Genomic DNA, 12961 nt, shown 5'->3' on the forward strand with positions numbered 1-12961 from the left:
AAGCGATCATTCGAGCAGCCGTCTCCCCTGGGATTTATGTATTAAAACAGTTATGTAAAACAAAAACAAGCCTTGGTAGTAAACACAAAAGTAATTTAACACTGAACGTCTTAGTTGAAGAAAATAACGCACAGCATTGTTTCCTGCTTCCCTAACAGAAGGCTCGTCCCACGAAGAAAACTGGAGCTTTTACCCTAACGCAGTGAGGACAGCAGGATTCTGTGGCAACCCGTCCTTCCACCTCTACTGGCCAAATAAAAAGAAGGACAAGACCCACAATGCTCTCTCCTCCCGCGAGCTCATTATACAGCCCGGGTACATGATGCAGTTTAAAGTAAGGGAAAGCGACGCCGGAACTTCCATGCGGGTTGTGGGAAAAGGGATTTGTTCTGACACGCAGTGATTGATGTCGCCCACTAAGAGACACTGTAACTTGTAACATTTTACAAAGGCTTTCTTCAGGTATGGTTATCTGTGGAGCAGTGAAGACGCAGCAAGAAATGTAGCCGTGTTACAGCTCATATATCAGCCAAAATGAAAGGCTTCCGTCGGTGCCTCGAACCCACACCCTCTGCCTAACCCCCATCCTCCCACCCCTTCCCCCTGCCTAACCCCCATCCTCCCACCCCTCCCCTCTGCCTAAGCTCCATCCCCCCCACCCCTACCCCTGCATAACCCCCATCCCCCTACCCCTGCCTAGCCTCCATCCCCCCACCCCTCCCCCTGCATAACCCCCATCCCCCTACCCCTCCCACCTGCCTAACCTCCATCCCCCCACCTCTCCCCCCTGCCTAACCTCCACCCCTCCATTGGCTTCCTTACCTACCCCTCAGTTTATTTTTTATTTTCAATGTTCCTTTGTCCCCAACCCCACAAACCTGCACACTGGCACAGTTGTGGCTCCCAAAACCTCACAGAACTAGAGGATTTTTAAAAATCTGGTATACTGCTTAGAAGACTAGGAAGGAGGACATAGTGAGCGGTTAGTAGCCGCAGACTGATAAAGCCACGGCAGCGGCAGCGGCTCGCTTGCTGGCATCTGGCAAACCCTCTTAGAGGTATTACAGAAATGTGTTTCATTATTTGGTGGTTTTTTAAAACATCAATTATCCTAAATGCCGTAGTTTGAAAGCCGGACTGGAGACTATTACAGACATGGAAGTGCATCTGCCGTTTCCCGTGGCTCTGCGGCAGACTCACTTCAGAGGTGAACCAGCCTTCGCAGTGCTCCTGCCAGTCAATCCCTTAAGGCAGTGCTCAGCTTTGGCGGTTTGAAAGCTGCTCGCGGTCCTTCTTGGTGTCATCCCGCCCCAACCTCCCAGCCCTGTCCTTTGAGAGTCAACGTTCTCCTCTCCTGGGCCCTCTGAGGTCTCGGCTCCTGGATGGCTCTGTGATCTCAGAACTGAAGGACACTGATGCTTTCTCCAACCAAATTAAAGTATTTAAAATCAGAGGAAGGGGCTGGAGAGGTGGATCGGCAGTTAAGAGAGCTCAGTGCTCACCTAGAAGACCTGAGCTTAGTTCCAACCCCTCCTCAGGCAGCTCACAACCGTAACTGGGCTCCAGGAAACCCGGTGCCTCTGTCCTCCATGAAACACACGCTCCCCCAATCCCACTCATACACAAGCAGATTACAGTAATTTTTAATAAAGGTAAATTTGTCCCCTGAAATTCAGGTTACCATAGACTCTACCCCAGAACATGCATCGGGTCCCTCCTCTCCTGTATGCAACTCAAGTATCCAACTCTGTTGTCCTCCTCTGCCCTGGGGAGAATCAAAATCAATCTCTCCCCCCCATCTCCCTATCCCCCTCCATCCCCCCCCCTCCTTGTTCTTTTATCTCCTTTATCTTCTGTGCCCTTTTGAAATCATTTCCCCTCCCCCTCCAAATATACAAATTTCTCCGTGCATCCCAGAGTCTCTCCCTCCACCGCATCTGATCCCTCAGGATTTCATACAGCCTTCCGGCGTGTTTCATACCTTGAAAAGAAAGTCTCAGATGTGGGCATCTAACCTTGACCGGCTCACTAACAACTCAATTTTATATTAGTATTTTAACTTATATTTTTTGTTTACAGATTTGAGGGGTGTGTGTGTCTGTGTGTGTGTGTGTGTGTGTGTGTGTGTGTCTGCGTGTCTGCGTGTCTGCTTGTGTCATGCATGCCCTGGCTGCTCATGTGAAGGTCAAAGGATAACTTGAAAGAGTCACTTCTCTTCCCACACCATGTGGCCCCGGGAATCAAACTCAGGTCATCATGCGTGCCCACAGCTCCCTTTCCTGCTTCATCACCAGCCCCTGACTCCATCTTTGTAGCTTCTGCCTTGCTCTTAGCAAGTGTCATGGTGAACTCAGCAGCGCCCCTCCGACGACTCCTGCCGAACAGACCACCTTTCACCACCAACTAGTTGTAAATGTCTGAAAGTTTTCACTTTCACGCGTGATCAGTGCCTGGACCCTCTAATTCTGCTTCCACACGTCCTGCCCTCCTCAGATCTTCTCTGCACCGTCCATTTGTGCCCTGTTTAAGTCAACAAATAGCCATCAAGTTCCCTGTTGGCACCCAGCCGCTCTCCACTCCTACCTAACTTTGATGTCAGAGGAGCGTTGTGTAGTTTAGCCTTTGGTCCATGTTTCGCCCCTCAAACCGTCAGTGGTTTTCTGTTCTTGGCGAGTTAAGACCAACAGCTCGTGTGTCCGTATCACAGCCGGTGGGACTCAGCTCAGCTCTCCAGCTTCTTCCAGCAGGGCTCCATTTCCTCTCCCCTTCCATCCAACCGCAGCTCTCTGCTTCCCCTGCCTCCCAGAGGCTCCCCTCCTCCAGGGCCAGCTCACATGCACACAGTGGGCGATGCTCCCCTCCTCCAGGGCCTGCTCACATGCACACAGTGGGCGATGCTCCCCTCCTCCAGGGCCAGCTCACATGCACACAGTGGGTGTGCTCCCCTATCCTTCAGGGCCAGCTCACATGCACACAGTGGGCGATGCTCCCCTCCTTCAGGGCCAGCTCGCATGCACACAATTAATTTCCAATCCATTGAATCAGCTGCAATCTCACTATCCCTGTTACTTATTTATGTGTCCTTTAGATTCCCACTAACATTATTGACTAAACTTTTAGTCTAACCTTGAAGTATAATTGTCTCATTTATGAATCTTATGCCTGAAAGTTTTAGCAGTAACTTGTCCTAACACCAGCAGTGAAATAGCACTTGTTGATTAAATCAACAATTAGAACTTACATTTGAGGACCCAATTTTTATAGCATTTATGCATTAAGGTTCAAACATTTAATTGCAGATAATACTGATAAGGAGAAACAGCATAAGAATGACTATTTAAGTAATAACTTTTTTAATTTTTTCACTTCCAAATAAAAAACCTAATGGCAGATAAGTGCTGTTAAAACAGTGACCTGCTTTGCATTAGATACTTTCAATTTCCTTCCATAAATCTTTCTCATAATATTTTTAGCCAATCTAGCTTATCCAAATTCATGTAATGTGGTATATTAGTTAAATTAGTAGAGATAATACCTTAAAATCTTTAATTCTCAGCTTCTCTGAAAAGTGCATATCTTAACAGCTCTGAGGAATGAATTCTCCATGCTCGTAAAACTTTCTCTGAATACTTGATTTCCCATTAGAGTCTTGGTGTTGAGCTACAGGATTCCTGATTAGTTATATTGGATATCATTTAGTCTCACCCATATACTGATTGCTCTCGTTTGTTTCAGATTGTGGTGGGTTGTGAGGCCACTTCTTGTGGTGACCTTCATTCCGTAATGCTGGAGTACACTAAGGACGCAAGGTTAGTGAAATCAGTTTACATTTCTTCCAAACCTGAAAACATAATTCAAATGTGGATCTAATGTTAAGGTAGCTACTTGCAAAGAAGCAATTCTGTGTATGGAAAGCAGAGGTTTTCAGGAGATGGTGGCACACCTGTAGCCCCAGGACTGGGCAGACTGGGACTGCCAAGGGAGGCCTGGTCAGCTCGAGTGAATATTCATGAAACTCATTAGCATACAATTTGCATGTATGTCTTTACATTCTTCTTTCAAACCAAAGAGAAAAACTCAATTTTCACACTGGGCAGCTGCTTTTCATTTTAAAATAAGATACTGAATTTGTTCTCCTATAGCTAGTTGTTTGATGCTCATTTTTAATCCAACCTTCAGAAGATTTTTAATAGGCAGATGATCTAAATACACTACAACTGGTGTCCTGGCTCCTAAAACACATTAGCAGTGGTGGCTGGAGCCTGGCAGAGGGCGTTTCCCTTGTAGATAGCTGTCTAACACCATCACTATGAGAACTTAATTATATTATGCTAAGTCACTTGGTTCTCTGTATACTTCTAATGAGAAGTTACTTAAACCCATTCTTTTGTTTGGTTTGGTTTGGTTTGGTTTTTGGTTTTTCGAGACAGCATTTCTCCGTATAGCCCTGGCTGTCCTGGAACTCACTCTGTAGATCAGGCTAGCCTCAAACTCAGGAAGTCCACCTGCCTCTGCCTCCCAAGTGCCAGGATTAAAGGCATGCGCCACCACTGCCCAGCTACTTAAACCCATTCTTATATATGTTAGTTTATTCTGTTGTCTGTGAATACATTTACGTATTTTAATGTAGTTTTAAAGAGTTACGATGCATCTAATGATTATTATGTATACATTATTACATCTGTCTATGTCTTCATGTGTAGATATAAATATGAGTTCATTTAATGTTACTTGTAGGGATATAACTTCAGGGTTACATTTTAAATTATTTTTAGTGATTCGATGATCTATAGTCATATGTAATTTTTGAAAGATGGAATTCCAAGTGAATAAATCTTTAAAGAGAGGTGCAAGCATGCATTCATACACATGAAATAGAAATAGGTCTTTTTTAAAAAGTAAATTCACATAAAATGATTTAATCCTATCCCAAAGCGTTGCCTGGCATACTAATCACACACTCCTCTGACTTGTCTAATGCAGCCCTTTCTATTGCTACAGGTCCGACTCCTGGCAGCTCGTGCAGACACAGTGCCTACCTTCCTCTTCCAATAGCATTGGCTGCTCCCCGTTCCAGTTCCACGAGGCCACCATTTATAATGCTGTCAACAGCTCAAGCTGGAAGAGGATCACCATCCAGCTGCCGGACCACGTCTCCTCAAGGTGGGTCGTCCCCAGAGGTGAGCCTGTGGGACTGTCAGTCAGCCTCTGCACACTGGCTCTCAGCCTTCCTAAGGCTGTAATACAGCTCTTCTTGTTGTGGTAACCGCCAACCATAAAATTATTTTTGTTGCTGCTTCACAACTATAATTTTGCTACTGTTACAAATTGTAATGCAAATACCTGTGTTTTCTGACACCCTTAGACGACCCCTGTGAAAGTGCTGTTTGACCTCGGGGCGGAGACCCACATGTTGAAAACCTCTCCTCTACTCAGTCATGCAGAAAGAATTTTAGCTGCAGCCTGAGGAGCCTTTCCTCTTCTTGCCATCCCATGTCCCAAGAAAAAGATGGGAGCATATTTGTAAACCACTCACAGAGCCCAGATTTTCTTTTAAATCCATATCATACCCGTGCAACATTTACTCAAACATCCTGAACGCTAGCTTATACACAGGACTAAAGTTGGGTCCAATTCTGCCAAAGGGTTGCTCATGTGGACATGCAGACCTCCTGGGTTGTCAGGTTACAGGAAGCTGAGGATACACAGCATGTTGTATGATTTTCTCAGGAGCAGCATTCACTTTACTGAAAGATTTAGAAAAGTATATGCTTCTCTAATTTTATATATGTATATACGTGAGCACACTCATGCACACACGCACGCACACTCACGCACACACACTCACACACTCACATGTACACACACGAGGACGTAGAATGAAATAGGAAATTCTCATAAAAGTTGAATAGAAGGAATAATACTCTGGCTTCCACACATATCACATACAAACGCACACATGCATGGGCACATAGACAAAGGAAGAGAAAACCTTAGAGAAGACACAGCTCTCAGAAAGGCATGTGAGGACTCACACCCAAAGCTGGAAAATGTGTCAACTCCCTGCTTTTGGGGTACTTTGAGTAGAAATTTGAGATCTTTCCTCAGATCCCCATTCCCACAGGCAGAGCCTAGCCTGTTGACTTTGTTTCCTGTTGGTCTCCCAGTGCCACACAGTTCCGCTGGATCCAGAAGGGAGAGGAAACCGAGAAACAAGGCTGGGCCATCGACCACGTCTACATCGGAGAGGCTTGTCCCAAGCTCTGCAGCGGGCATGGCTACTGCACCACAGGGGCTGTCTGCATCTGTGATGAAAGCTTCCAAGGTCTGAACCCGGCCTGTTGCTGAAGCAGGATACTGTGGGCTCCTTATGTTACGCACAGGACACTAGGAAGTGGATGGGAAAGCCAGGCTGAGGGGCAGAGGTGGCTGACACAATCTCTGACCTCTAGGTTGTTATCTTTGGAATGAATTCTCAGCCTTGAGCTATATTACTGAAAGCATTTTAAATTAATTTTTAGGTGGCCTACAAAGCACTGGCTTTCGATATGATATTTACATATCTGCCCCCTCCCCACACACACACCCAATAGTTCCCCGCTTGCTTCCTGAAACCCAATTTTTAAAGAAGACTGAGGAGTTTGGAGGATGACTCAGGCAGTAAAGCACTTGGCTTGAACACTCAGGGCCCGAGTTCAGTCCCAGAACTCATATAAAAATGCTAGGCATGGGTTAAAGACACGGATCCTGTAAGCACTGGGGACACAGAGAAAGGAGCTTCCTGAGGGCTCACTTGGCTGCTAGTCTAGACTAGTTGATGAGCCCCAGTCAGTTAGAAAATAACTCAAAGGAGGTGGATGACATTCATGACAATGACATCTGAGGTTGTCCCCTGCCCACTGTATACACGCACACAAGTATGTGCCCACACATACTCAAAATCACCTCACATCTATGCATCTTTTAAAAAGGCTAAAATCAACTTGATAGATTCTGAGCATAATGATTGACATTTGTAAGTAGACAAGTCAGGATGGATCCACACAGCAGACCCTGTAATGCCCTGTGTTCCCTGTCTTTCACATGAGCTTCCTGTCCCAGCTACACCCAACTCTCTGTTCCCTCCTCTGGGCGGCCTTGTCTTCATCAGCATCTACCTGACTCCACCTTCCTGCATCCAGCTTTCATCCAGCACCCCCCAGTGCCCACCCCACCCCCGCTGTAGCCCCATCATACAACCAAGTTAATTTCCACTGCTTAGGCTTCTAGAGGCCAAATGTTTGGGACAGTGTCATGGTGGGGAAAACCTGCCAGTCACCCAGACTCCTCAACAGGTTCCAAACTCTGCCATTACACACTCACCATGACTTCCTCATAGCTTAATAATTAAAGCTGACAAATCTTTGAACTTTACAAAGCCCTGATTTTACTACTTGTATAGACTATATTCATTCTTTAGAGTTAGCCATCTAAGTGACCTGTGGCTAAGGAGACCATTCCCACATGATAATAAGAGAAGTGAGGCTCAGAGGTTAAGTATGTTAAAAGCACAGAGCTGGTAAAAATGACCAGGTCCTGGATTTTTCTTCCCAATCAACATTGCCAGTCCTCACAGCTGAGAGATTTATCTAAAGAAGATAAAAATTATACTGCTTCCCCCAAGAACACAATGTTTAGAATATATATGTTGGAATTCTATAAGGAGATCCATTTAGATTTCTTGCTTGGTGCTCTGCCTTTGCCTCCAGATGAAATGGATATGATTAGATGCCTACACATCTCTGATGTTGAAATTACTTACCTCCCTGCCACTCCCCCGTTATCACTGCTGCCAAGACCAGCCGAGTCTGCCTGGTTATTAACTGAAGAATCTTAACTTTGAGCAAATTAATGAATCAAATGTCTCATGAGAAGGCCTGACTGTCTGGAATTTTCCCTCTTCCCTGATCCAACAGAAGCAGGGCCTTTTTATTTTGAATTATTGAGGGCATTTAGTAAACGTGTATAGTTCAAATCGTGCACACATTCACTAGCTTAATGTCTGACACACCAGCCTCACCTTAGTGGCTCCTCAGAGACATTTCCAGTGTTTATATTATTCATTTATTTATCCCAGCATCCTTGCTGATTACTGAAAAGGTACCAAGAGTTATGTTAGGTGCTGGAATCCAACAAGGAATTAAAACATACACTCTGCTCTCGGGACTCATTAAGTAGAGAGTGGGATGTAGAACAAGAACACAGCATATCTAGTTTCTGCAAAATTGTACTGGGAAAAAAAAAAGAAATTAGATTGGCCTCCTAGACCAGGAAGAAAGCTCCCTGCTGAGACCCATCGCTGGTAAACACACACGCCTGGCCAGATGCTGTAGCGTTTAAACAATAGATTGGCAAAAGCAGCGAATATGTTCATATGCACATATTCAAGCATTGACTCAAAAGTAATAGGATTTGTCTCAAAGTAAGCCAATAATTACCTAAATACAAGAGAAATGATTGCTTCAGGGAGCGAGCCTGCTTGGTGCTTCACTGTTCTTGAATAAGAGTGGCTCAAACCAGAAATTGAATATTGTTCTTAATCTTGGAGGATTGTGTTTACTCCACCTGATTCCAATCTCTGTGAATATTCCTTTCCCCCAGGTGACGACTGCTCTATCTTCAGTCACGAGCTTCCTAGTTACATTAAAGATAATTTCGAATCAGCAAGAGTCACGGAAGCCAACTGGGAAACAATCCAGGGAGGCGTCATCGGAAGCGGCTGTGGGCAGCTGGCGCCCTATGCCCACGGAGACTCGCTCTACTTCAATGGCTGTCAGATTAGGCAAGCTGCCACCAAGCCGCTGGATCTCACTCGAGCAAGGTGAGCAGACTCTGGGCTGTATTCATGACACAGAACTGGTCACAAGCCCAGATCTGATCGTGGACTTCCTGCAACGATGCCCACTAAGCAAGGGGACCTGAACACCAAAGAGCCACTGAGTGTTTTAACAACTCAGAACTACCATTGTGTAAAATTATCATAAGGTTTCTTTACTATTTCTTCCCACATATACTCGCTACATAGATAGCATAATGTCAACCACAGATTACAAGCAGATGTGTAAATATAACATGAGACAGTTGATGAATGCAAATATGTATGTTTAGCCCCTGTAAGTTTAACAGATAGAAATAAAGGATGTGATCTCTTTATCATCAATGCAGAAGAGAGTGAGCAGAAACTGTATACTATATGTATATTATGTAAGTGATGCAGGACAAGACCGAGGCAGGCCTGACTTTCCTCCCCTTTTCCCATCCTCTGCCATTCTGCCAGAGCCAGAGTCCAGGTGAAGATGCAAAGGTTTAGAGTGGCCACAGAGCCCTGGCCTAGAGCACCCCCTGGATGGCCTAGAGCTCAGGAACCACACGGGTATCTGAGGCTAAGTGTGCAGTAACAGAATGTGGTGGTTAACCTGAAGCCTTTCCTTTGGGAAATATTAATATTTTCTGAGGCAGAAAAACAGATTTTGTGGTTTTCAGTATGATGAATGGTAAAAATATAATAAAAGCAATTCCTGTGTGGGAACTATGGAAACACTAAAATTGTACCCATTACATTCTCAATTTTTTTTTCCTACCAAAAAGATATAATTAATCTAGATCGGGCCTCCTTCACCCTCATACACTGATGCAAATAGTCGGTGAACATTTGCACACTGTGTTATACAAATAATATATATTCCTTATTGACTCTAAATGTAACCACTCTGTTAGGCACTAGTCACTTATGGGGAGCTGTTTCTATGTTTAAAATCCATGTCTGCAGGGCTGAGGCGTTGGCTCAGTGGGTAGAGCCTGCAGTGCAAGCATGACAGCCTGAGGCTAGACACCCAGACCGCACATAAACAGCCAAGTATAGATCCTCGCACTAGAAGGTAGAGACAGGAGGACATCGGCCCTTGCTAGGTAGCCAGTCTAACCGATTCAGTCATCCCCAGGCTCAGTGAGAGGCCCTGACTCAAAACAGTGTGGTGGAAAAGCTCGTGAAGACAGCTGACATTGACCTCTGGCCTACACACACACACACACACACACACCCATCTAGGTGCATACAGACACACATGACACAGGCATATTCACACCTGCACACACAGAGCTGTGTCCTCTAGGCATGAGGGTGTCTGTGGAATGTCAGGAGGCACCTCTCAGGGGATGGGTGTGAGCCTGAACCAGCAATCTCTGCTTTCCCTCATCTGATCTCCAGAGAACCTGTCCTGAATTTATCCCTGTCCAAGTGCCGTTCAGCTCTGAGCCAAAGCATACAGTACACATGTTGTGTTTGTGTTCTGTGTTCTCGGCTGCTTAGCCTAGATTACTGCTTAGAGAGCCAAGGGTATTTGGGGGGGAAATATTCTAAACAAATTTCCAGCATCATTAAAAAATAAAAGTGACGCATTGGAGCTGGAGAGATGGCTAAGTGGTTAAGAGCACTGACTGCTCTTCCAGAGGTCCTGAGTTCAATTCCCAGCAATACATGGTGACTTACAACCATCTGTAATGGGATCTGACGCCCTCTTCTGGTATGTCTGAAGATAGCTACGGTGTCCTCATATAAATAAAATAAAATAAATCTTTTTTTTAAAAAGGGGGGGGGGGGAACGCATCTTTGAAAGTTAAGCTGTTTCTTCTTACCGGTTTGTACTATACAGCCATCCCTTGTAAACATGGGGATGAGTTCCAGGGTCCTCCCAGCTGCTCAGCCCTCTCTGATGCCGTGTTTGCATTTAGCCTATGCTTCTGTGTGATTTAGGTTGTGGTTTACAGTGTCCAGTAGAGTGTAGAGACTATGCAGGTGGGTGATACACCGTGTTGCTTGAGGAATAGCAAAGCAGGTAAAGGCTGTGCTCACCCAGCAACAGTTCTTTCTAGGACACCTTCTGTGTGTAACTGATTGAACTTCAGGTGTGGAACCTACGGAAGACCCAACTGTATTACGACCCCGGCATTTATGGACTTCAGAAAAAAACAAAGACTGAAAAGTTCTACTTCCTTAAGTGTTTCATAGCTTTCCTCTAAAGTGGATTTCCCTGTTTGTTTGTTTGTTTGTTTGTTTGTTTTTTCAGCAAAATTATGTTTGTCTTACAAATTGGGAGCACATCACAGACAGACAGTTGCAATAGTGACCTCAGTGGCCCGCACACAGTGGACAAAGCAGTACTGCTGCAGTACAGCGTCAACAACGGCATCACCTGGCACGTCATCGCCCAGCACCAGCCCAAGGACTTTACACAAGCCCAGCGCGTGTCTTACAACGTCCCCCTGTAAGCGGCCCACCGAGCATGACGTGGAAGCTGGGGGGTTATCGGGTCAATGCCGTGAACCTAGGCAGTGGCAGAGCCAAGACATCCCCGACCGCCGACATTGTGTAGGTCCAGAGGCAGATAACTAAGCGAGGCAGAAGGGCACAGGGAGTGGATGGAGGACTAAATGCAGACACTCTGCCGGTCTCTCTCCCTTTAAACAGTATTTCGAGCCCTTAGAGAACAGCAGCTGTGAGTTTCTGTTTGGAGCGACTGTTTGGGAATCTGTAGAACATGCATTCGTGTCACCATTTCTTAGCCTTGTTCGCCCAGCTTCTGGCACAGGGTCCGTCACAGGAAGCCTTTCATGCTTGTTGATAAACACATTGCTTTTCCAGATACGCTTAGAACAAAGGGAAGGAAGGAAATTAGACCATCACCTGCCTCGAAATCACAGGTTTCATGCTATTGAAAGAGTGCTAGGCACTAGGCAGATCTGCATCCTCTGTGCAGATCTTGTCTCGGGTTAGCCAATTAAAGCATCTGAAATCTGGAGATCACCTACCAGAAGAAAGGTCCTCCTTAACATAAAAGGTTTCTGAAACAGTCACCCTCTGTGTCCTTCCGTTTGTAACCCAGGGAAGCGCGGATGAAAGGAGTTCTACTGCGCTGGTGGCAACCACGCCACAATGGAACAGGTCATGATCAATGGGCTTTGGACCATGTGGAGGTCGTCCTGTGAGTATCTGCTACTTAGCGTCCTGCGTCCACTGTAGAGAGGTTTGAAGTTCCTTTTACCTGGCATGCTCCTTAATTCAGTAAGAAGTAGACGTGACGAGAAGGTCCCCGCTGTGGCTAACACTCTTTCAGCAACTGTAGGCTGTGCTTCAAGTCAACAGTCAAGTATAACAAAGCCCTTAATGTAATTTAGTAGGCTTTAGAAAGCTTTGATAAGTAAAATGTTTCTTTAAGGGTTGGCAGGATTGATCAAATTCAAAAAAACAGAAGTCTTTGGGGAAATGGGAAGTGACGTCTTATGCTTGATCTGGGTTGCCTTACAAAATAAAATGGCCTCCTGGAAGAGTCATCTGTGCTGGTCTATATACAGAGTGTCCATGGGGGATGAGCCCGTGGTGAAGACCCGCATCAGCCCTAGAGGCATTCTACAGTTATGGATTTGGTTGTAACTAGAACAGAGACTCTGTGGTTCCACACTGTACCTGACCAGTCCCATCACCCAACAAGTGCAGGGTCTCCTCCCCCATGTTTGTTTGTCCCCCGTGAAAGTGAACCACTGCTCTCCTCTGGCTGGGTTGACTGTTCCCTTGCAAAGAGATGACTTGCTTTTTCTCTAACAATCTAGTTCCTGTAAAACTGGAATGCTTATGTCTCGGCGGGTTCGAACTGGTGGCTCCAAGTGGTTGTCAAGGAGAGGCGAATCTTCTCGGTAGATAGGTTCAAATATTCATTCTGTTTACCAGATCCCAAATGAAATCAGCCGTGTGGCTGATTTCAGTCATTTTGAGAGCTAATTTCAATCATGAATTGGTAGGAGAACTACCAGATTTTGTTTTCTTTCTCTCATGGCCATGAGCTGAATTCTGCAGTCTTGAGCTAGCCCTTGTCCCAGCTGTCACTGAAGCACCTGCTTGCATGGCATCCATATCAATCCCAACTCC

The 12961-nt window shown here is 45.6% G+C and overlaps 1 protein-coding gene across 1 annotated transcript in view; it reads left to right on the forward strand.

The window, feature by feature from the left end:
* The window catches only part of Reln (reelin), a 437924-nt gene that overhangs the window by 415914 nt on the left and 9049 nt on the right, over nucleotides 1-12961 (forward strand). Inside the window, exons 57-63 of the mRNA XM_052173082.1 lie at nucleotides 159-334; nucleotides 3736-3809; nucleotides 5002-5163; nucleotides 6168-6325; nucleotides 8641-8860; nucleotides 11106-11303; nucleotides 11922-12020. Of these exons, the coding sequence (XP_052029042.1) occupies nucleotides 159-334; nucleotides 3736-3809; nucleotides 5002-5163; nucleotides 6168-6325; nucleotides 8641-8860; nucleotides 11106-11303; nucleotides 11922-12020 (1087 nt within the window). The remainder of the gene's footprint in view (nucleotides 1-158; nucleotides 335-3735; nucleotides 3810-5001; nucleotides 5164-6167; nucleotides 6326-8640; nucleotides 8861-11105; nucleotides 11304-11921; nucleotides 12021-12961) is intronic.

This window comes from Apodemus sylvaticus, chromosome 2, assembly GCF_947179515.1.
Source record: "Apodemus sylvaticus chromosome 2, mApoSyl1.1, whole genome shotgun sequence".
In the NCBI taxonomy this organism is placed as follows: domain Eukaryota; kingdom Metazoa; phylum Chordata; class Mammalia; order Rodentia; family Muridae; genus Apodemus; species Apodemus sylvaticus.